We start from the raw sequence: 24,748 nt of genomic DNA, 5'->3' as shown, positions 1-24,748 counted from the left end.
CTGTTGGAGGGCACAAATACCGCTGTTCAGATTTGTTAACTGACCCGCATGAGCAGCTAATGCTCTGGAATTTTTGTTTTTACTACAGAGTTTACCTTTTCGCCTTTCATTTCGCGCGATGGCCCTAATTCTTAATGCCGAAAATGTGCAGTGGCAACCGGGCTGCATTTCATGCAGCTACGATGCATGCTAAGTAATGATGACGGTGCACAAATCGTTCACGACAAAGCATATTTACAGATTGTAATTTGGCTACCGATGCTTTTTACGGCATTCGCAAGCAACTGCAATATTGCTTCCCTCTGTTAATTCGCGGAACAGGGCAGTCGACGAGCCATGAATATGTTAATCACGAAGTTGCTTCCCCGTAGCACCTCACCGAAAGGCCATGAAACTACATTCATCAGGGTTATTTTTTTTTAATACCAGCGTTCAAGACGGATTGAGAATTTACAGGACCTAGTTCCACTAAACACAAGGCTTTACCTCGTTAAACGTATGCCACAGTTCTACGTAACTGAAAACCTGACGTGTTTTCTTATTCTGGTGGTGCGACTTAATTCTTTCTAAAACTACGCGCCCGTCCATTTCAATAACGTTGCTTTCCCTAGAAACGCGGCTTTGGCGTTTCTTGAAGTAGTCATCAGGTGCTGCCATTAAAGCTTGTCACCTCTGACTGCAGAGCGGCTTCTGGTTCAGCATAGCGACCTACCTGATGGTCGGCATCCCGGCCATGTTCATGGCCCTCTTCATGTCGACACTGTACTCCAGGCAGCCCAAGCCGAAGGACGAAGAGCAGCCGGCTGAGCCTGAAGACAAAGACAATCCACCGAAGTGAGTTACGCACTGAAAACCTCCAGGGCATTTTCCTCCGGGTCATTTGGCCGACAGACGTTTCCCCGTCGAGGGTTTTCTCAGTACGGCACCTGGATGCATTGTTCTACCGGTCATTCTCAGCTTGGCTTCTCCCTCCTTTCCGCTGCAAGTGGAGATGAAGATTTCTCTCTCTTCAGCTATCACTTATCAACCGTGACAGGTGGTGAGAGGGAAATCCCCCTAAACACCACATGCCATGGTTGGCACGTAGAAGCTTCAAGCAGACGTCGACAGCGCCGCCGGACAGTTTTCACCGTCATCGCACTATTAATGCTGTCGCATTCGAAACTGACCCCTGGTTGCTACGCCTATGCACTGCCGCAGGTGTTTGAAGTGCTATATGCTTGCACCGTTCGCTCCGTTAGAGGGGAGATTTGTGCACTCTGTGTTGAGGCGGGAACGGCGGAAGCATCAGTTCGCTGAGGTGGCATAGATGGCGCCACAGATCTATGGTATGGTGCGTGGAATGGCACAGTGCTACTCCCGTTTCTTCCTCGTCTATATTTCGTGTTAGACGGAAACCGACTATGGTTCAGAACGGGGGGACGTAGCCGGAATGGCTTTCGCTATGAATCCAATACACCCACAAAGGAATTACTAAGTATCATCTTGGAGCTTAATTCCTCATTCTAGCAGGTTCACATAACGATCGCTCATGAACAAATCTTTGTTTAGGTCTGTTTCTCATTCTTTATTATCCCGACGGTAAATGTAATCATATGGTATACGATATTCTTCCGTTTCAGCGCTTAAGTGCATGACTTTCGACGAGGCCACATGAAGAGTAGCCGAGCTACTAAAGTAATGTTCTGCGTGCTGTGTGACTGCCTTTACCGGTTTCATGTAGGTCTCATGACTTGCCACATTCATTCAAAATCAGTCATGAACAGGAATGACGTGCTCCTGGAGCAGCTGAAAGCAAGGAGTGCTCTTCTGCTAGCGCTTCCCTTCGTTCTAGGGCAATTGGGATTCATGGATTCGGCATTTCGCAACGTTTCAGCTTTTACATGTATACCTACATCGTGGCTGAGTTGGTCTGGTCGTCGGCGGCTGAAACGCAATTTTGCAGATTCGATCAAAGCTGCGCTAGTCTTATTCCGATGGAGCCAAAGTGCAAAAAACACGTGTGCTTTGAGCCACTTTTGCCAGCTTAAAAATAAGCTTATTTAAGGCTGTGATTTGGGCGAGTTGGCAATGATGCATTGCTAAATAGCCCGGGAAGACGGGGCACAAGAAAGACAAGAAATACAGGTGCTGACTCGCAACTGGCCTTTTTAGAAGAACTTCTTGTTGGGCTAGTTGGTGCATTGCTTTGAAGAACCACGTTGCGCATTCAAAAGAGACAAACACGGGAAAAAACCAAGAAGACGGAAAGAGCGCAAACTATCAACTGAGTATATTTGAGTGAAGGTGCCTTATATATGCAGAATCAGAGCAGGAAGAACAAGGGGAATGAGAGAGGGGGGAGGGGGGTACAGCCAGTCATCTCCTGATTAACAACATGTGCGCAGAAAATTCTTCTCCCTCTTGTGCAAATTGACAGAAGTGTCGCTTATGCATTTATCGCAGTGTTCTTTTATGCGGTAGGCCTCCAAAAGCTCACGCGTTGTTTTGTTTTTACCCTTTCCTAGAGTTTTTATCTTCTTAAGCAGAGGCTCGCATCCACTGCAGACAAGGCAATGATCGGGCAGATTCGCTCCTTCTTTATTTCCAATTGATCGGGCATGTTCCCCTGCGCGTTCATTCACGCAACGGCCTGTTTGTCCAACGTAGGCGCCTCCACACTTGAGCGGGATTTCATAAACCACGCACGTGAGACATTTGACAAACATTTCAGCATGTTTTATGCCGCATCCAGTGCCTCTAGCTTCTTGGTTACTGAATCTCGGGCACAAGCCAGCGAGTTTCTGTGGGGCGGAGAACACGACTGGGACACCATGCCTCTTGGCCACTTTTTTTTACATTGTGCGCCACTTTGTGTAGATATATCAACGCCACTATCTTCTTTTTGGGCAGCGGCTCATTCGCGCTAGCTTGATCTCTTCTTTTATTGCGAAGCAATACTACTTTAGGTCGCACTTCAGCCCGTTCCGTGGCGAGGCGGTGGTAGGCACCATTGACCTTTAGCGTGACCTCGCTGCGTGACGTCACACCACATGACCTAGAGTGACGTCACACCAGCTGTATAAAACAGCTCCGCTCCTCTCGCCAAGGCAGTCATGCAGCCAGATGTTACGATGGTGCCTACGAACCAGGCAGCTAGGCAGAATGCAAAGAGGAAGCATCAGCGAGCTACGGAGACGGAAGAAGAACGAGAAGAACGACTTTCTAAGCGGCGTGCCCAGTATGCAGCTCGGCGACAACGTGCAACCTCCTCTGTGGAAACAGCAGAAGCAAACGAAGAAATTATTAGTTTGCCCGACAGTGAGTCTCCTTCTACTGGTTCAGAACGCTGGAACGCGACTAAACGGCAGAGGCGTGTCCAAGAAACCCCGGAACAGCGGCTCGAGAAGGAACGTGCGTTTCTAGAGAAGGAAAACGAAAAGCGAAGAAAACAGCGTGCAGAAGAAACACCCCAGCAGAGACAAGAGCGTTCGAAGAAAAGACAGGAGAAATCTCTCACCAAGGCTGGCCCTGCTTCGCAATCACCAGGCTTAACCACGCTAAGCCACGACCGTTTTTTATCTTCCTAAGAAGATTCTCGGCCACAACTTTTATGACGTCGCAGGGGAAGCCGGCTGAAAGCAGCCTTTCAATTTGGTTATTAATGCTGATATGCATTTGTCTCTTTTCTGATCTGTCTCTTTTGAATGCGCAACGTGGTTCTTCAAAAGTGGTCTTTGCTCTGAGTAATGGTCACTACAAGCTTTCTTTTTCATATAAAAACAAAACACCAAGCGTAAAAAACGAAAAAAATACTGCTTCTCATAAAAGGCGGTGAGAACAAGCACGCAACGCAGTGTGGTGGTGCAAATGCGCATGAAAGTTTGATGTCTTTTCTGCATAAATAAGTGATATCGTTATCAGTGAGTGTTATTGATGGATCACTAATGGAAAGGATTTTATTATCGTGAATATGGAAGGCTTCTAATGTTTCACGCGTTAGCTGGCCACAGAACGTGTTAGCACTCCTTGTTTTTCAAATACTGTCATGCTCGACAAACACAAAGATCGGCTAACATGTGAAATTGTAGAAGCCTTCCATCATCATGATAACACAGACGTTCGCATTAGTGATCCTTGAATAAAACTCAAATGATAAGGAAGTCATCTTATTTATCCGTAAAACGCATGTAACGTTCATGCGAGTTTGCGCCACGGCAATGTGATATGACATTGTTTTTATTCATCATCATTTAGTGTTTGTTGTGTTGTCTCTGGGCAACAATACTTGTAAGGAGCGCTCCTGTGAAAAAAAAAAAAAATCATTTGCGTGTCAGCCCTGGTGTTGCGTGTCTCTGTTTTGTGCGTCCCGTCTTCCCGCGATCTTTCACAATGAATAAAGAGCAGATGCCAAAGGATGTCCCAGTCACCCGACCGCGAATACCCACTGGCTCACAATATTTTCTGGTACGTAAAGAGTTTCAAAGCCTCGCGAGTTAGAGCGTTCAATTTGAATGAAATGTGGTCCTTAACTACAATCGTGCAGTTCTTTTTGTCTGTAGTGCAAGTTTTGAAAATATTTTTATAAATCTGGCATATCATGGAACAAATTTTAGGGTTAAGAAATTTCCTTCTTTGAAGATTTCAATAGACACAGATGTAAAACACGCAATCTAGTCCGGCGCTTCTTTCCTCTCTTGCGAACTGTTTCGTAAGACTGTCACGCAAATTAACTGATCTTAGACATGAATATATTCTTTTAGCAGAGCAAGTGTAGCTGGAACCGAAACTTTATGATACCAGAATATCCTAACTTTTGTGATTTTTGCTGTTCGCTAAAGGGGAAGCAAAGGCTAAGATCGAAGAAATGTCTTCGTGGTCACGAGATCTAGAAAAGTAGATTTAACAGCGCAGTGCATGGCTCAAAATAAGCGACACTGCTGGAATACGAATGGATTTCATTACTGACATGTATATGGACTCTCTTATGTAGATTTATGTAAATGAAAATTAAGTAGACAAATAACAAAATAAGCTCGAAGTGTTGCCCCCCACTGAAAAATAAAGTTCCGGAGTCCCTGGGAATGAGTCTTGAAAATACGGAAACCTATATGCCTGAATGAGTTACCATGAGCGGCACGGGGCAAAGCATCAATCAGGCTCAAATACTTAGTAAAGATTTAAACTCCAGCTTCCAGATTGGGCTTAGTTTGGATAAAATATGGTTATCGCCCCTTCTCAGCTCCGGGAAAGCCTAAACCGTTGTGCTTTACTCTTTCTCCTGAATAAAAAGTAAATCGTGTAAACGCAAAAAAAAAACAGCGTCACGCTCTAAGGAACTTCAGTTTTGACTGTAAACTATGTTTGTTTAGTTGCCGATATGCCACCGTTGCGCTTCAAATGCAGACCCGAAGAGGCCGCTGCCGGAGGCGACGCCGGAGCCAAGTCGCCCAAGAAGGCCGCGGCGGCGGCCGACTCGGAACAATCATCGGATTGGAAGCAGAAGCCAAAAAAGCCCAAGTGTACAGCAGCTGTTTCGCCTAAGAAGGCGTTCGCGGCGCCCGAATCCGACGAGTCGGGCCAAGCCAAGCCGAAGCCCAAGAAAGCCAAGGATACCGGTGCTCGCTCGTCTAAAAAGGCTTTGGCGGCCGTCGAGTCGGAGCAGTCACTCGAACTGATGCCACAGGCGAAAAAAACTAAAGGGCCAGCAGCTCGGTCGTCTAAAAAGGCCTTGGCTGCGGTGGACTCTGATGAGTTCGACGGTGTAAAGGCCTGTCCAAAGAAGAGCAAGGAGCGCACCCCTTCTATCCTGAGTGCTTCCAGCTGCAGGTGAGCTGTGCGCACGCGTCCGAAATGAGTGCGGTGTTAAAAGACTAAAATACACAACAAACATAGCCTTAGGAATGATAAGTCTGTCACCAATATTAGGTTCGAGTGTTATTCGAATTTATTCGGGTTTCCGCTTACAAGATTATGCACGGGGAACTACCAGTTGGTAGCGTATTCGGCAGTGTTCTACCATGGACACATCCACGTTATCGTAGCAGGCTTGATTCTTCGACTTTAATAGGAAGCAGAAGGAAATTAAACAACATTCTTCGCCCTGCACTCGGGCTGGCGGTCGGTATAGGACCACTTAACATTTATAAAAAAAAGAGGAGTTCAGCAGAGATCTAATTTCCAGGAGTGCGAAAACCTTTGTTTACCTGATTGCAATACCTTTGCTTCGAATATGCCTCTGTCATTGCTAAGTCGGGCTGACGTCAGACAGATGTCTCACCTGGGTGCTGTAGTCGTGCGCTTCGCTCACTCATTGCCGATTTTAAAGCGATGGCGTTAAGGCTTCCATTGTGAAGAAAACTGCTAACTAGCAGGAAGTACGGCCTGAATGGTTAAAATAGTAGAGCGGTATACTTGGAATGCTCTCTGCTGCGATAAAGAAAAACATGACAACAGTAAACAAAGTGCCTCAGTGAAACTAAATCACAGGATATGACTACATTGTCTCCTGTTAGGAGCTTATTATGTGTGATCATACGTGCATTAAAGCCCAAATGCCTACCAAATGCGGTTGCACATGTCTTGTAGTTTGCGTGACAGCGCAGCTTCGAAGAACTTTTCTTATCCTTATTACAACGTTTCGCTCCCAACGTTTTTTCGCGTGGTCAAGATGAAGGCAAGTTGTATTGTCGAACCTTTGGCTAGAAGACGAAAGCGACTCTGCCTCTACTTGTTCACTTTGTTTTGAGTTGTCATGAATCCTCACTTCATGTGCCCTCTCTACGGTAGATTGCAGTGAGCGGATATATTACAGTAATGAATAGTCATTCGCGTTTCAGTCAACTAAGTGATTAGTGCGCCAACATCCTTCCTTTCTTTCTAATTTGGAATATATTCCCTAGCTTTGGTTTACGAATTGGAAAAACAGCGCAATCAAAGACGAGACACAAGAGAAAGTCTTTGATTGCGCTGTTTTTCCAATTCGTAAAACATGTACCAACCAGCCCGTATTTTCCCTCTCCTAGCTTTGCTATTTTTCCTTGTTGACTTACACAATACGCGCACCGGTAAAATATAGCTCACAAGAGCGCGACGGGCAGGACCTTATATGCCTCTTGTCCGCCTTGTTGTGAGCTCAGTTCGCTATCATGTCAGACCTGAGGCATGATGATGTTCCCTGCGTGTACGACGGCTATGCATTTGTCCGTTATGCCTCCGAATAAAGCACTTGTGAGCGGCGCTCAGTCCCATCTACCTTGCTTGTGTGTGTGTGTTTCCCACCATTAAAGGGAAGCTGAAACGGTTTTCAAATTGCATGAAAAGCTGTGGGTGGGAAGAAGGGACTTTAAAAATCATGTGTGTAATTTTTTTTCCGATTCTGTTCGCAAAATGAGCCGATATCGCTTGTTAAAAACCCGCCGCCGACACGCCCTCTTCGTTTCCGGAAGCGTCGAATGGGGGGACGGAACTGAAGGAAGTGACGCCATTCACGGGTAGTCTGCCGGCCGTCCTGCTTTGCATGCTGCTTTTCGGCCCGCGCTTTGGTGAACGACAAATCCATAATTTGCAAAACGCAGCTCTCAAGCCAGCTGAAGCAACGCACTACGCAGCAACACAGTCGGTGCTGGCTTGAGATCATCGTAGATGACGTCACGACGATCCCGGCCATTCGCGGCGTTCTCTCGGCGCCCTGAGACGCTGGTGCCCGTTTTCTTCCAAAAAACAACTTTTTGCGTTTATTTCCGCCCTTTTCTAAAGCGATATTCTTTTTCAGCGGACTAAAACTATAAAAGGCCGCATGGAACTCAATTTTTTCGAAAAGTGCTTCAGCTTCCCTTTAACCTAGGAAGAACAATTACCAACTAGACCAACAAAACGTAGTTTTAAGCTATCTTAATCTGAAGACACTGACTACCTGGAGAGTTAGGAAAACAGTGTTGGGCAGAGTTCTGAAGTAACTAGAAGGTATATCATAAATGCATCTGCAGTTGCGCGAATTAACATAGCGCCTGGAGTAGAAGAGACGTCCTGATACGGCTTTGTTTTCCTGCGGGTCAGTGCCGTTCTAGAATGCTTGTTCTCGGCGCTAATGGATGGAAAACAGGCAGCCCTTGTGGAGAACAGCAAACTTCTCACAACGCTGTTGACAAGGCGTGTATGCAAAATGAGAAAATTCAACAATATCACTGTACAGCTTGGCAGAGGTAACTGTTACTAGAAGAGTAATTGAGCGTTACTTTGTTTGAGGCGTGCACTCAGACAGACAGTTCGGGCGCTGACTACAAACAATATAATTGAAACACGCACTCGTATATTTAGAAGGAAGGCAGGGAGCGCATGCGAATTTCTCAACATAAAAAACACATTGTAGATTAAGGAGGCTAGACAAAATTTTTTCACCTATTGCTTGTAACCTGAGTTCCCTTGCTCGCAGGGAGACTGAAGGGCTTCTAATATAAGTGTCGCCTCTCTCCTAGATAAAAATTGCTTCAGATAGTTCGCATGTTTATCTGTCGTACTTCTATCCTTACTTCTTATCAAGGAAAGCGGGGACACGCGCATCAGCACCACTTTAGTTTCCGTGCGCGTGAGAGAAATCAGATTATTAAACAATAGGCCACAAAATGCTGTCTAGCCTCCTAAATTTACAATGTGTACAAAAGGTGATAGGAGTGTGTGTTTCAATAAACTTATTTGGATTAAGCGCCCGTCCTCTTATGTCTATCTGTGTTCTTGAATGAAAATGAATTGTGCCCAATTACTCTTCTAGAATCAATGCATCACTAAATAGCCGCGCAAACTATTTTATTCAAACAGCTGAATGCTCGCTCATTACGGCCATTTACACCGCAAAGAAGATCTGGAATGTGTCTAGCTTGTCGTACAAACCTTGAACAAACATGTCCTCCTGATCCCGTCGTATCTTCATCCCAGTCTCGATGTGTATGTTAGTGGCGCTGCAGGAACAATAGCACGCTTTGTCCTGCTCTCTCCACGGTCGCTATGACGCACGCACATACGCACTGAACTGACTACAGTAGGGTACAGATCAAGTATGCAGTGGCAGATATCCTACAAAGGAGGCCCTCCAACCGATGGGCATGGCAGACACTCATGATGTTGCGGTTAGTCCCATTTAACGTAGGGTGCTCTCCAGTCCCCTGCGATTTTACACTCGGGGATTAACCTCGTTTTCATGCCAACCGGGGAAAGCCATTCGCTGGAGGAGGTCCTTTATTAGGCATTCGCCGCTGCATTCCTAAGTTGAATCCGACTATAGCTGTTTATAGGGGTGTCCTTGGTGTCTGCGTCGTCAGGATCATTGGCAGAGAACGCAGGCAAAACCCGAGTGCTTGAGAGGCATGCCTGGGTGTTGAAGGTGTCCCGAGCATGGTCTTTCCGCTCTCTAGTTCCGGTGAGCTCGCCAAAAACGCTGCGCATTTCCTTGTGGCTACCCTAAGATAGCTCTGTCTGAACTGCCCAGTGAACTCGCGGTGACTTGCGTTATGCCGTGCGTCACTGGTCACTGGGTGGCATTCGGCCTGCGGAGTATGTAAGGAAGGAAGTAGCAAGAAGCCTTGTGTGACATTATTGGCCGTGAAGCAAATCTTTACAGTGTTCCGTGTGCGACACAGTTATTAAATTTTCACGTAATTTAGGCGCAGGATTTCCTTCAGGGATTGGTGAAAGGTTGGCGGCTTGTTGCCAGCAGGTTAGAATGGCCCTCGGTGCAGGCGTATTCTATGATAAGCACAGCGGCTCTAACCTGTATGGTTTGGCAGACTTCTGGCGTTGAGCGAACGCATCGTGACCCCGTTCTTATGCATCAAAGCGGTTGATGTATGCACAGTGTACTGCGTAGAAACCATATAAAAATTTTTACAATCTTGAGCTATCGCTCAAAGGCTAAAAAAATCTCACTGTGATTTGCACACTTTGCACAATGCAAAGCTGTAAAACTTTGAATTAATCTGGTGGAGCCTAACCTCTCCAATCTTTTTCCTTCCGGGACGAAATGATGAGAGGTTTCGCTATAAACTTCACGTTTGCTGTCGTGTTGAAATGAATGTTCTGCTTGCCCACACATGGGGTCTGCCAGCGCTGAGAATGCTGACGTAGGCGCTCTGTCCATAATGAGCTGCATTGTCCCTAGTCTCATCATGACACGAAAAACTGGGGAAAAAAGTACCAACCTTCGTCGTAGGCATCGTAAAAATAATTTACGAATGAAATATTTACTTTGTTGTTATATGAATGATTCACATTTCTTTCTTCTTTCGCTCCCTCCCTTATCCTTCCCTTAGGGCGCGGTTCAGGTGTCCAACGATATATGAGACAGATACTGCGCCATTTCCTTTCCCCAAAAAACCAATTATTATTATTAATTATTATTGTTTCTTCAAATTTTAGTTACATAGAACGGTAAATCAGCATGAAGCCGGCCACGTACCGAAGGACAGATGAGAACGTCATTACGTAATGCATGAAATAAAGTATAAAGTTAAGCTACGCTACTTGCTAGGGGCATGCGTAATTTAAAATTATCACAAGGCAAGGGCTTCACATACCTCAGACAAAACAAAAATTTGAACTTACATTTCAACCGAGATAGAACTTAATAATTTGAACACAAACCGTAGCACTTCTTCGAAAAGCTGTCCTTTCAGTGCAATGCGCTGGGCTTATTGGTATATGCTCATGCTTGAAACAGAGCTAAATATAGGACAACAAAAAAGCAGTGCTCGTTCTGTTTGTTTCTTTCTTCTTCCGTCTTTCGCTCTGTTGCAAGCACGTCATTTACGTCATTAGGAGAATGCACTTCATCCGCACTTAACGTACGCTCTTGGTTTTCGTGTGGGCGAAGTATGCCACCCCTATATTGAAATATGCGGTCGCATGAATCGACTGCTCGCAGTTGGACGCTCTTCGTTTATAATTTTTGTTTCTCTTTTCCTTCCAGCTGTATATTTACGAATACACCAACTCCGGAGCCTGAGCGACCGGAGTAAGTATTTTGGCGCGCAACACCGTAGCCGTGTCACTGTTTCTGCTGCATTAATCTCTTCTCGTGCATAGCAAAAGCCGGCTCAATCTCGTGAACTTCACGCACACATCAAAAGAAGCCTATGCCACCTAGTCGTCTGCTTGAAGCGAGGTTCATTCTTTAATATTTTCCTTACCGGGCAAGCAGAGTTCTAGCGTAAAAGTTAAGAGTGAAGGGAAGGCAGCGCTTTCCTTCGGACGAGGACCAAATACAAAGAGATCAAGCATAATGTGCTTACTGCAACTGCTTTATTCAAACACAGGCGATATATAAACAGAATTTCTGAATAAACGGAGCATAAAAACTAGAGTGTAACATAAATTGTAGCTTCAAGTAATGACGTGATATGCGTAGCTAAATTTCTCATGTACTCCTTAACGGCTCAATTGCTGGCGATAGATGAAGTGCTGATGCGCTCACTACGATGTCTCTGTGTTTTCTTCGTCCAGTTAACAGTTCTGCTTTTGTGTCAGTTTGAACGCGATAGCGTTAAGGAGCTCGCGTCGCTGAAAATCCCAAGTCGTCGTCGATGTCTTTGACCGTGGGCAAGAAATCCACGAAAAATTCTAGATAAGCAACCTAGGATAGGAGGCAGGTGGGCCATCTAAGTCACGTAACCTTGTGCCTCCATCGAAACCTGCACACCAGATTGTGAGCAAACTGCTCACCGAGGCAGGTGGCAGTTAAATGAAAAGATCGCTCAAGGAGTTGCTCAGGAAAAGCAACCTGGGTCGTGCAAATTCAACCGGTGGCGGCACCTACCATCATAGGGCGGTGGCGCATCGCCTAACCGCTCCGCCACTGCGCCATATGTGTAGTGAGGACTCCCAGGGATCTATGAATGAAAAGTGGAGTATGACAATTCTGCACAGATGGGCATTACCTCATTAACGTGTCACACCTATCGTGTCACACCTCTGCGGAACCCAAGTGTCCCCTTATATTTTTTATACAGCAACTAGCCGAATAATGCGCTTTAGTGAGGTGAAACTAAAAGAGCCTTCACAAAATCATGGAAATAAAAATATCGCGGCGCATATATAAAGAAAAGTGGAAATCCTCGTCCCTACCGGATGTTGTTAAGCGAGTTCGTTGTTCTTATTTATAAGAGAAACGTCGTAAAAATAATATCAGCAAGACATTTTCGAAGAAATTCTGGTTGGGCTAGTTGGTGCATTGCTTTGCAGAACCAAGTTGCGCATTCGAAAGAGACAAACACAGGAAAAGGCCAAGAAGAAGCAAAGAGACCAATTGCGCTCTTTCCATCTTCTTGGCATTTTCTTGTGTTTTTCTCTTTCGAATGCGCAACGTGGTTCTTCAGAGCAAGACAGTGAGCACCTGCTTCATTCACGTTCTCGTCCTTATCTCTTTTAGACAGCTTTGTATCTCCTCTCCATTAGTTTAATTGGAATGAATACATGTGGCGACATGAGTGTTGCTAACAGACGCATCAAGTTACCGCAGTAACGAGCCGGTGTAGTCTATGGTTATGAACCATCAGCAGTGGTTGTTGTTGTGCGTTAGCCTTCTTACCTGAATGAGTACTTATTTTGTTGGGTGTCGTTATTAGCGCCGACTCATGCTCCGGCGTTTGGCGTAGCGGCCTTGAAAAAAAAGTTTAATCCTTACCGCAGCATTGCTGCATTGTAAACGCAATCCGTGCGCAGGGATGTCAGATATTTGATAGACAGCATTACTGCTTTACAACTGACTGTAAAAATGCCATTGGCTGTTATTTCCTTGTTTAGAATTGACCAGCGATATGAAATTGCGGTTTTCTTAAAGTTTAGCTGCAGTGGATGGCTGACTTATCCTTGATGTTGACATTAGTGAAAGACAGAATAGTCAAAGCATCAAGTGGTGATAGGCGTTGCAAAGATTTTCTTTTTCCGAAGTAAAGAAGGCAGTTTCCAACACGCACTTAAAAGGTGAAGCATTGTTGAAGTGGTAGCCCATAATATATGAACTGAGTGCGTTCAATATAAATGAACAAGCATTCCGCGCAGTTTAGGCTGCTCATTTAGCTGATCAGAAGCTGTCAAGGCGGATACGGAAGCGCCCTGGGCACCTTTCTTCATGTTCTTTGAGGTAAAAGCAATGCAACAAACAACGTCGGTAAAAAGGATAGTCGGCAGTGTTTGCGCTTGTGTTGTATTTTTCACTGTCCTTCTTTGTAACGCAACTTCTACCTCGAAAGTGTCGAAGAAGCTCCTTCAACAACCGCTTGCATGAGCATAGAGACAGGTACAAATGCAGAGGTACGGTAGCATGCCGGGAAAAAGACGTATTATAAATTTTACAGAATGTGTGATGTGCTTTTACGTAAATCTTGCAGGAACAAACTCGTTGACAAAGTTTATGGCCAGAAAAAGAAAAGTCTCCTCAGCAAAGAAGAGGTCAGAAGTCCAGGAGAGAAGGATCTGGGGGGAAAGAGACCAGGAAATGCCCGAGATGCTGCGGCTAAAAGTGATCCCCTTCTTCATGGTGACCATGACGGAGCCGGCGAGAAGAAAGACAAGAAAAAGCCTGACAAGGGACTCGTAATGAGGGCAGAAGTGCATCACGAAGAACGCAAAGACGCCGACAGGGAGGAAGTGAGGGACCGAGACGGAATGACTGGGAGCGACGAGGAGTGCAGTGAGAGGAAGGACTTGGGTGGAGGAGAGGTAACAACCGATGAGAGGCGCAAAGGGAAGAGGAGGTCCCGAAGGCAGCAGGCGATGAGAGAAGAGCCCGATCAGCGCCAGTCTCCCAGCGACTTGCTCGCCCTCGTGTACGAAGGCTCGCGGTCAGGCCTCGGAAACGTGCTGCGCGCCATGTCGCAAAGGGCGCTGCCTTCGGGGTCCTCTGTCCTCGGCAGCATAACCGGCAGCAGTCGGAGCCTTGCCAGAAACCTCTTCCGGAGATACAAGACCATAGAGGACGACTCTGAAGAAGGCGGCTTGTCGAAGAATTTTTCGCTGCCGTGATATTATGTGAGGCCTTTCGGAATATTTATTATCCCCCACATCACAAGTTTACAGTAACTAGTTATTTAGAAGAACTTTAAATTTTTTGCTTAGTTTTTCAGGCACTTTAATGATAACGGTGCGACCATATAAATATTTTTCTCCACTGTGGAGAACTGATGATACAGGTTTGCATTGTTTTATTTCCCCTTTTGCTCATTTGCATTACCAAGATTTGAAGCTTTGGATAGAAAAGTTTTCATCAGGTTTACTGTACATTGCGGTCTTATGCAGAGTTTGTTTTGACAGGTCTTGTGTAGGCAAATTATTTGGTCAATTAACTTAAAATTACATGTAGTATCATATACGGTGACGGTGGTTGCATTCGAACCAATTGATTGACTGCTAATACTGTAAGGTCAGAATAAATGCTCAGAATAAAGAGGCAGGACCTTTTGGGCTACTATGCAACACGTATGTGAGTACATTCCGACCGGGAGAGACAGGCCAGTCCGAGCCTAGTGTGTAGTTTGGGCTTTCGAGCGCGCTTAGAATTTCGCTATGTCCACGTGACTAGATGACAGAATAAGTTGCCGCTGCAAAACTTAAAACCGTTTCTTATAAATTGCAACCTCTAAAAGTGCAACTGTATAAACTGGAATGGTTAAGCATGAGTGATGCTGGCTTCTATATTATTTTATGCTAATGCTGTATATACTTCTCATCAGTTATGCTTAACGAAGTGCTTTATACGCTCCTAACCCTTTTATCGCGGGTTGCTTCAATCACTACCAAACTTAAGCGTCTTACATTTCCGTACGGCTTTTCGTGAAATTTTAGGCCACAATAGAAGTCATGTGTTTGTTTCTTATTTTTGTTATAGCAGCAACGTAAACGCTTAACATGTCTTTGCGCCCTCGTAATTATTTCTTTGTTTGTAGGGCCAAAAAATTAAGGTTTAATGTCACCACCACCATTTGTCGCTATACTATGTAATATACGGAATCTGTAGAATGAACGAGAGATAATTACTGATGCTCTCACCTGTACGGCTCTTCCCTTCTGAAAAAAGCAGTTATGAAATAAACAATACTGAATGTTATTCCATGCTCTCTTTTGTGAAAAGTTCGCGATCAAAATAGGCCGAAGTAACACCAGCGAGCTCCCAATACTTGACATAACGTTCGCTTGGAAGTCACCGGCAGCAGTTTACCTTCAGCATTAACTGCCATAAAAAATGTCCGTAATTCTAAGCTTAAGGGTTTAACGGATTAATTAAACCCGAGTGGCAGCAGCAGCTGAGAGGTCTGGAGGGGCTCAGTGCATTCTTATCATTCCAAAGCTCGCGCTCATTGATTCGATCGCGTTCCCGGCACAACTTACTGACTCGAGAGTCCGCCTGTACAAAGCAAATTAGACAGTGTACTTGTCGATGTTGTCTTATTCGCAGTCTAAACCCTCGGCAGTTTTTTTTAAAGAAAGGCGCGAAACTAGCTCAATATGTGGATGGAAACCTACAAAGCGAGGCAGTTATATTTAAGTGTTCGTTTAGGGTTCAGGGCTTTCGATTTCAGTTCTGCTGAGCCGCGACATTCAGTCAATGTGCAGAACCCATTCAAACCGGTTTAAGACCAACATAATGTGAGCATATATATTAGTTTTTAATCAAACTTGCTATGCAGTTCAATTTTCTGTGTGACATTGCCATCGAAAATACAAAAATGCCAAAATTTGTTGCATGCAAGTTATTTTCACATTAACCATTTAGTTTACTCTGCGGATAAAATGCACAGACATTTACGGTAAGAGCCGAAAAATAAATCAGGAATAAAGTAAATAAGCTCATGTCATGCAGTTTATGGCAAAGTTTTGACAACTGGAAAATTGTAAGGTACGATTACGATAATATTGAAGATAATGAGTGGTCCGTTCTTCTGATATCAGAGAAAATTTTATTTTAAAGAGTGTCTATCGGTCGCATCGAACAATTAAGACTCCGATTAAAACCAATGGGGGACACTTTTGACGACAGCAAAAACGTTAATAGAAAAAAATTCAGGACTGCCCTCGGATGATCTGCAGATATATGGATCGTTATAGTGAAATCTTACATTATCCGAAAAATATTGCCTTCGTAAATGGCTTCCCGTTCAAAAATGCTTCTGTCCAGGACTGCTGTGTATGCATACGCTAGAATCGATCCGATGAGAGACAAGAAAAGCTGGTGGATTTTGCGTCTACGAAACCCTCCGGTTGCAGCGGTTTCGGAGACCCCGTTGCGCGAGTATAAAAGCTTCGCATGAGGCTTTCATCATTCGAGAATTTCTCCTACGCAGAGCGCTTACGCAGGCCCCTCAAGGACAAGGATGCCTCTATATAGGATGCCTAGTCATGTCAGCCATATTAGTCGTCTACCTTAACGCACATTGTTGAGAGAGGAAGCTCTCGTGTATCGGCCGCTACACGCTGTTACCTTTCCGTAGCCCCAAAACCTACATGCTAGTCACCTCTCTGGCACTCTCGTCAACAATTTATATTTTGGGGAGACCCCCGCACTGTACCCCCGCGGCATTTATTTATTTACTTTAATACCCTCAGGGGCCGAAGACATTACAGAGGGGAGTGGAAGGATATACTCTGAACGACATGCTGTGTTGGAACACTCTTGCGCCGATGAGCAATGCGACCTTAAACATGTGCAGGGGTAGTTAGTTGCCGGCTATTTATGACAGGAATTTTTATTGTAGATGTTATGAAAGAGGCCTCACAGGCGAAAAATTAATCTGAGGCGTGAAAGACGTGTGGCCTTTCACAGCAAGAGCACTAGATTTACGGTCATAATTGGAAGGAATAAAACGTTACGCTCAGTTCTGGACCGACTCAAGGACAGATGCTAGTGATTCAAAGCCATGGTTCTAGATATATACTGCATATTATAAATGAGGCCAAACGAGTGTTTTATAAATAAGCAATTTCACTAAACTAGAATAAAGGCACAAATAAAAAAATAACTGAACTTGCAGTTTGCATTGTTAGCGACGAATTCATCATGTGGTTTCCAAGAGAGAATAGAAGTTACGTGCACAACCAGACATTTGTATGAAGACAGTTTCCAGAGCCGTTTTGTTGAGTCCATAAGTGGCTGTTCCGGCGTTCCCCCCCCCCCCCCCCCCCACCACGACACACTAATTTTTTTTGCATTTAGTGATGTTGAATATACAGTCGGGGGGGGGGGATATTACCCCGGTCAAGAATGAAATGCAGATCATGAGTATAACATAGAAGCTGTGTCTCGCAAGGAAATGCTTCACAAAAGCCGCGTTGCAAATGAGTGAAAAATGGCATTGGACACAAAAGAATGGTCAAGATGAGAATAGATGACATGTTCTATGATCTTAAACAGGATGCTAACAACTGAATTGGGCCGGTAGTTTTTTAGGAGAATATTTTTCCCTATACTTGTGCAAGGCAACTACTTTGCCCACATTCTAGACATTTGGGACCCAGCCAGTTCCAAGAGATTTTAGGAATATTTTAGGAAGGATAATACTTTCGTATTTTTAAAAGCTTGGTATTGATGTTATTCACTCCACAAGATAAAATTTTTAGCAGTTCAATTTGTTTTTCGATGCCAACCGGAACTATAATAATAAGTTCTATGTTAAAAAAGTCGCCGGGTGGATAACGAGGATAAGCAATATTAAAATTGTTAGTAAAAGCAACCGTAAAAAGGTAAATAAAAGCACCCACGCACATTTCACAAGAAATTAATTGGTCACCGAAAGTGTTAGAATATTAGTAGATTAATTTAATCCGTTTTATTAATCAACGTTCCAAAATGGCGTTATTTATGAATATCTAAGGAAGAGCAAGACAAAAAAAATTCCTTAGATTCTTTTAGAGCTGTTTTGGAGACGCAGGCAGCGGAGTTGATTGCATCCCGCCGGGGCACAGAAATAGATATAATGGCGGAGCGAAACAGATGTTTATTTTTATTACGGCTTTTATAGCGAAGACTTAAAGCGGGGTGAACGTCTGTTAGTTTTTTTTTCTCAGCTGCACATAAGAATTTTGTCACGGAAGCAGTTTTAAGCTCAAAAATGTTCCACATGCTTATAGCTGAACGGTCACAAAATGAGGGTAAGTATTCATAATGAAAATCAGCAAGTTCACGAATTACGGCCTCAAAGTTTGCTTTTTGTAGTTACCGATATATTTGGAAGTGTTAACTTTTGGTTATGTGAATGTGCCAGCACCACCTTAACCACCTATCCCATACGCATCAAGAGCCTCGTGGGAACACGGTTTTCCCAATAACCATACAACTTGCCAAGCATATTTTCCTTCAGACACCTGTCGCGAAATCGCTTTGGTAATTATCATTATATATCTCGAGCCCCTATAGCTCAGTCTCTTGCAAACCCCAGCTAATCGCAACTTCGCGTCAGTACAGTGTGAAATCAAGATTATGGCCTATGCAGTCGATATCACCGTCTTTTGCTCTGAAAAAGCGATGATGAGAAAAAATCAGAATTTGTTACGTTGGTATCGCTTAATGTCCGCGCGGGCACAAATCTGTTGTATTTTCATCCTGGCGGTATGTTGCGATGCTCTCTCAAGAGGCACATTGTGCGAGGTAGAAGGTACGTGCTCTGCACAGATTTTGAGACATTATGGGTTGCTCTCATAAGCAGCCAATGCTTCGACAGAATTTTTGCGCATTTGATGGATTGTGGTTAATATGGCGTGCAATTTTTATCCACCGGTGCTTTTTTTCGGTTTTGTTTTTCAATATCGCGAACTACCCCTCTCTGGCAGCGGCGCTCAATATGCGACTAAGCGCTCATCTCTCTATTCTGGACATGGTCATGAGTCAGTTTAGTGCGATACATTCGGTGTCTTCACTCAACCGAAGCGGATTGCTGTGAATGCTCCACGTATGCTGCCACCCAAGTGTTCTACTGAAGAACGCCAAAGGCATTAGCCTCTCGTCTAAGACGTCAAGAACCCTAAGTGCGACAGCCAGAGGCAGATATAAACCGCCCGATAGAAAATTCAGTATCCAGCAGTTGCAAAACAGCGGTACGAAACCACCCGCTAGAGGTTGAAAACTATTTTTATTTGTAGGCAGAACCATTTCAGCGCATCAGCAAAGCACAAAATCACTTCACCGCAGTTATATTTCACTCCAGTAGCACCTTTTCTACCGCATGACAGCAATCGCATCTATTTCCCTAGTATGCCTTGGTGTAATCACTGTTCAATTTTTTTCTTAATTATCACCATCGCCGCTACAAGCTAGCCTTTCCTTCGTCATTTGTGTCGCGTGCAACAAAAAAAAATTACGGATCCTAGAAAAAATTTGCGGCAGTTTATATAACCTTTATTTTGTAATAATAGTAACATCTGGGCTGTAGCGTGTCGAAGCGATACGGGAGGTATTAGGGCCGCTGTATAGCGCAAGACTACAGGTCACACCAATGGAAGGCAACATGCATCCTGCTCTTGACATATGCAGACGAGTAGTCAGAGTGCAGACGCTGATGCACTCCCCCGGAATCGATCCGTCGATGCTTTATACTGATGCCACCGTCTACTATGGCGAGCTGGTCATGTGCATCGTGGTCACGCACGAAGATGGCCACGTACAAGCTCCCGCGGTGAGCGCCTTGACTTCGAGCCCATCTGCGGAAGAGGGAATCATCGCCCTCACCATAAAAGAAGCCGCATCACGTCCACATGATAACTCGAGCCCAATAAGCGTCGTCGACGACTCGCAGGCCGCCAGCGGGCGTATGCATCCCGACTGCTCACTCTCCATGCACAAGATATACTGAAGAAATTCCCTGATCCCAGCTCACTCCCCATGGTACGCATCGCCTGGGCTCTAGAACAAGCGACCCTTACTGGGAACTAATGCGCACATGCGCTTGCCCGAGAACTCACAGGCCGGCAACGAGGCGACGGGCGGTCATACCTGAATGATGCACTACCGGCTGAGCCACTGACATAGTCGAGTAATATCACTCCCATTAGGAACACATCTACCCCCGCACCCGTCCCTATTAAAGGCGGACGACATGGCGTGGTGTCAGCTCCAGACGCACTCTTTCTCAAACCTCCACCACAAGCATACCACCTTCCCCTCACAATACCCCTCTCACTGCGCGTCAACGTCAAGCAACATCGCCCACCGCACTTTACACATGCGAGAGCCCTAAACCTCCAGGCAACCACGTATACCTCACCCCACTATCTACTAATGGGAGGCTGCTGCATTCAGCTCTAGTCTGTGCGATTATCAACTGCCCCGCAGGATATCAGAAGCGATCAGAGCCGTAATTAGCACATGCCCACAAGGACCAGTCTCCCAGTCATCCTTTCTAAATAAAGGTTTTCTCCTCCTTTTTCTCCAGATTAACTTATACCAGCTGTGGTTCTTGAACGCGCTCTGACATCACAAACAAACGTGCGTTTTTGCTTTTCGCCCCCATCGAAATGCGGTCGCCGTGGTAGGGATCGAATCCGGGACCTTGGAACCAGCCGCTGAGCACCACAACTACTGAAACATCGTGAGCGGTATTATTTTGTATTTGCTGTCTGAGAACGAATACCTTCGAAAGTAAATATCGCACAACATGGTTAGGCTGTGCACCTACGTTTCGGATGGATATGACACATGGCAGAGAGAAAAGGAAGCTATTCGCAATCGGTGCTTTATGAGTTACAGAAGAGCTAGCACTTCGGTGAAATGTCTGGAGGAATTCTCCAAGGAGGCGTGGTTTGCACCTATACGTCAATGCTTCATGTGCCCTACCTTATGCTATAGCCGTCCCGGTTAGCCCAGTCGGTAGAGCGACGGCTCCGCTTAAACGGTGGTCCCGGGCGCGAACCCTGGATAAGGAAAAATTATTCGTTACAAGTTCAGATGGAAGCTGTTTAGATTTTCTTCGCAGCCTTATGACGGTGCTTGGGTGGATGCCAAGCAGTCGTTAATTCCTTTTTACAAGCCTTTCTCCACCTTGCCGTATTCTCCTAAATATTGCAGCAACACTGTTCCCACTTCGAAGTATTAACCAATTCACTCTAACCTTGCCATATGCTAGCCGTCTCGGTCAGCTTAGCTGGTAGAGCGATTGCTGCGGTGAAGCGGTCGTTCCGGTTTCGAGCCTTCACCAGACCGAATTCTTTAACTACGAAGTTTCTGCGGAAGCTTTATAGCTTACCTCTGTAGCCGCATGGCTGCGGCTGGGAGCATGCCAGTCTGTAATTAATCTCATATAGCTAAAAACTTCATTAAATCTACCTCGAAACATGTAAAGCAGGAAAGCTCTGATGCACTTAGGATTTTTTATCAGCCTGGCGTATAATGCTTTAGAATTGCTGCAAGCACATTACGCGAGCACCAATTAGATTTATTTCACAGACCGAAGACATGCCTTAGGACGGGTGCCATATTCACATTGCCTAGCGAAGACGGCTTTTGGCGCTGCGCGGTAGCACATCTCATTTTGACTGAACGCAAAAAGAAAGTGCGCCGTGTTGAAAAAAAGTTAGTCTGAACAGTCTGGAACCGGTTTCGAACGGTTTTCTTTGAAATATTTTGGTTTGAGTTGAGCTCAAGATGGCGAAAAAAATTATTTCTTCGGTTCGGTTCTGGTTTTAGGCGAAAATACAGGTTTGGTTACAGTTTTGGCGCCAGAATCTCGGCGGTCGCCACGCCAGGATTTCCTCTTTTCCAGAGTGTTACCCGTGATGCTGCGTGATGTGACATTGACGCCGCCGTTTTACTACCTGCGTCTGACTCTTTGACTAAGATAGTACAGCCTTCACTGCAAGGTGACAAGGTTACAAAGAATGAACCGCTTTAGTTTTGTAGAGGTCTTGCATGAGCTGCATGTACGAAATTCTGCAGCCTTGTGCATAGCACAGGACGTTTAACATAACTTCGGTTGCTGGAAACCTGTAGTGCATTCAGTTTATGCTTTGCGCTACTAATCAGACCAGTCCGTTAATGCGAGACGTAAGGTGGAATGATTGAGCGCAACTTAAAAATCTTTTTGTAGGTGGCAAAGACGAGCGGACGATTGCCAACATGACGATGCCAAGGTTTAATCATTTGGGTTAAAGTTTTTGTTTGGATTAAAGTTTTTGATACTAATTACGATGTTTTTAAAAGGTGTAGTAAGAACGAATGATTATTACAGCCCAGTTTTTGCAAAGCTTGAAGTGTGTTAGATAAGCTTGATGCGGTTGTTATATTGCACATTCACCACCTAGCCCGAATCGAATGGCAGTTTATATCTGAGCAATGTTACGTGCTGTGGTACATTCTGTAGGTGAGGGTATTGAAATGCTAGAAATATTTTTGCAGACGATATCATGTTAGTGAAATCAGTACGCCACTAATGATCGCTTTTTCAAGTTACGCCGAACAATTTAAGAGGTTGTGGAACACGGGAGGCGGTGATATCTTGGTTAAATACGAGAATAAGTCGGCAGTGGTGAAACTGGAGAAGTTTGCATTTGCTAGCGTGTAATTTCATGAGCCATTTGTCACACGGTGCTTAAACTAGATTAAGATCGTTTTAAAAGCTGATTGAAAGGGCATGCTTGTTGCTGGGCGACTGTTGCAATTTTTCATGTTTGATGCGTCAGTATGCCGTTAATATGCATTGGGAACGACAGTATATCAAGGATAAAGCCTTGAAGCATGCCTGATCTTACACGAAGGAAGAGAGAATTTTGTAAACAAAAACAAACTGGGAGTGATTTTTCAAAAATTTCTTGATCTGCACGCGGACTTTAAGTGATTACTTGGCGGCTGTAGCATTAGTAGTATACAATCCTCCTCTTTATAGACGTGTCTAGTCAGTCACGCCGCAGATTCTATTAATGTTAACTGCGCTCAGAACAACTTAGCAGCTATGACTCCACGGAGTTCACTGCGCTGCCAACGAGCTGTTACAGGGATTCCATGGCTGCCAATCAGCTGTTGCGTTGGGCTCTAGTAGGCAGTTATTATGCAATAGCATAGAAGCTTCGCTGCAGGCAGAGAGCGGTGACTGCCTTTGTCGTCACACCTGGCACCTGCCAACCGTCCTCCTCTCCCTCTTCTCTCCTCTATATTCCTCTCTCATCTCTCCAGTCTCGCCCTCTCCGCTTCTATCGGGGAGGATGGTTACGCCGGAACAAGAATGGCTCAGTTTAAATGAAAATTAGTTACACTGATGCGAGAAAAATAATATCAGAAGTAATCAGAAAAGGACTGGAATTGGAATAAAACCAGCCAGTTGTGCACCAAGGCACCACTATAGTCCGTTGCGCACGAAGCCATAGTGGTGATTTGAAATGACACAGGTGGCGGCGACATAGGACGTAGTAACGCCTGATCGCTCACAGCGGGTCAGGGGCCGAGCTTGACTTTGACGTAAGGACACCCAAACCCTCTCCCCCTCCCCCCATTTGACTACATTCCCGAATTGAAGGTTGTAATTCACAAAGCCAACTAAATAATAACTAGAAAAAAACAGAGATCCCTGCTTGCTTAACGGAAAAAAGTGCTTCTAGGCTTTCCACGCATGGTAGTTTCTGTCATCAGCTCCACTTACGCACAGGCTAAGCAAGACGTCATTTTTCTCGCATCGGATTGTTAGTGCGCACATAGAGATAAGTAAATGACTGCGCAACAGGCTAAATAATGTTCCAACCACAAGGTCTTGATATCCCTCATGCGGGTGGTTGAGAAGTCAATATATGGGCATGCGCCGGATATATTTATTTTTTGTGTGGCCCAGGCTTGCTATAAGTTGAGTGCGCAAAATATAGGCTGTGGGTCAACTCGGCTGAGCCAGGTTATACGGAGCGAAAACTCGATTAAGCATGGTTATACACGGCGTAGCTTTGGCGCAGTGCAGCGCAGTGGCGGTACTCAATAGGCGGCGAGCGTTGCCTTTAGTCAGCAAGAGTGAATGGCGTTTTAGTCACGTGACACAACTGGCGGGAGACGGTGGTTGGACCGGAGGTTGGCGAAGCGGCGGTACGAGCGGTAATAGCTGCGACAAGTCCCGTGGTATGACGTCATAACACCTGCTGCGAGCCTCCGGTTAGAGGTAAAATCCAGCTTCATTTGACCTTCAGCTTTGCATGGGAGATGTAGAGCTCTCGCTCCAAAAAGGTAGGGCTGGACAGGTGAACACTATAGACGGCTCACTACCGTGGTGGGTTCAGAAAAAAACTCCTCAAACATTAGCTCTGTCCGAAAAGCAATGAAGCATGCGCTCCTGTCCTCATTTATGGCACACACAGAGTTGCCATCGCAGCGCCAGCTCGATGTTATCATCTTATTGGCTGTCCTTACACGAACGACCACCGCTTGTGCCAGTATTTTTTTCTCGGCTCGCTCCTTTTCGCGTCGTTATTTTGTTCCAATTTCTTGGATTCACTTATGCAAAGGACATCCTGCGAACAGAATACCGTGGTCATCCCTCCGGTGGCGTATACATCAGATCTCGCCGAAGAAGAGAGCGAAGACAATTGAAGATAGCGGCCGGCGGGCTGCGGCGGGTGACTAGGTGCTGCAGCAAGCAAGATGTCTGACCAGCAAAATCAAGCGCACCTGGCGAAAGACCTCATCGCGACGCTTACTCCGTTGAACGATACGATCAACGCGGTCTACCATTTCAACCAAGGCCTGCCACATGGACTTTTGAATGGTGCATTCTACGGGTACGTATTTCGAGGTAACACATGGATTACCGCACTTAGCGGGCCCAAC

The 24,748-nt window shown here is 45.3% G+C and overlaps 2 protein-coding genes across 9 annotated transcripts in view; one reads left to right on the top strand and one right to left on the bottom strand.

Moving 5' to 3' along the window:
- Nucleotides 1-24,748, bottom strand: part of LOC144122013 (uncharacterized) — a 97,547-nt gene that overhangs the window by 3,494 nt on the left and 69,305 nt on the right. For 4 of the 8 annotated variants that reach the window (XM_077655523.1, XM_077655518.1, XM_077655520.1 and 1 more), the window contains 2 exons: nucleotides 20,789-20,865; nucleotides 713-809 (listed from right to left, as the gene is read on the bottom strand). In XM_077655523.1, the coding sequence (XP_077511649.1) occupies nucleotides 713-809; nucleotides 20,789-20,865 (174 nt within the window). Of the gene's footprint in view, nucleotides 1-712; nucleotides 810-19,069; nucleotides 19,657-20,788; nucleotides 20,866-24,748 lie in introns of those variants that run through there. The other 4 variants (XM_077655519.1, XM_077655525.1, XM_077655521.1 and 1 more) reach the window with 3 other exon arrangements.
- Nucleotides 821-15,554, top strand: LOC144122012 (uncharacterized). Its single transcript, XM_077655517.1, has 3 exons — nucleotides 821-5,808; nucleotides 10,940-10,984; nucleotides 13,359-15,554. The coding sequence occupies exons 1-3, from the start codon at nucleotides 5,360-5,362 to the stop codon at nucleotides 13,990-13,992; spliced, it is 1,128 nt and encodes a 375-aa protein (XP_077511643.1). The 5' UTR covers nucleotides 821-5,359; the 3' UTR covers nucleotides 13,993-15,554.

Source organism: Amblyomma americanum, chromosome 2 (assembly GCF_052857255.1).
Source record: "Amblyomma americanum isolate KBUSLIRL-KWMA chromosome 2, ASM5285725v1, whole genome shotgun sequence".
In the NCBI taxonomy this organism is placed as follows: Eukaryota; Metazoa; Arthropoda; class Arachnida; order Ixodida; family Ixodidae; genus Amblyomma; species Amblyomma americanum.
This window is presented reverse-complemented; position numbering and strand designations above follow the sequence as displayed.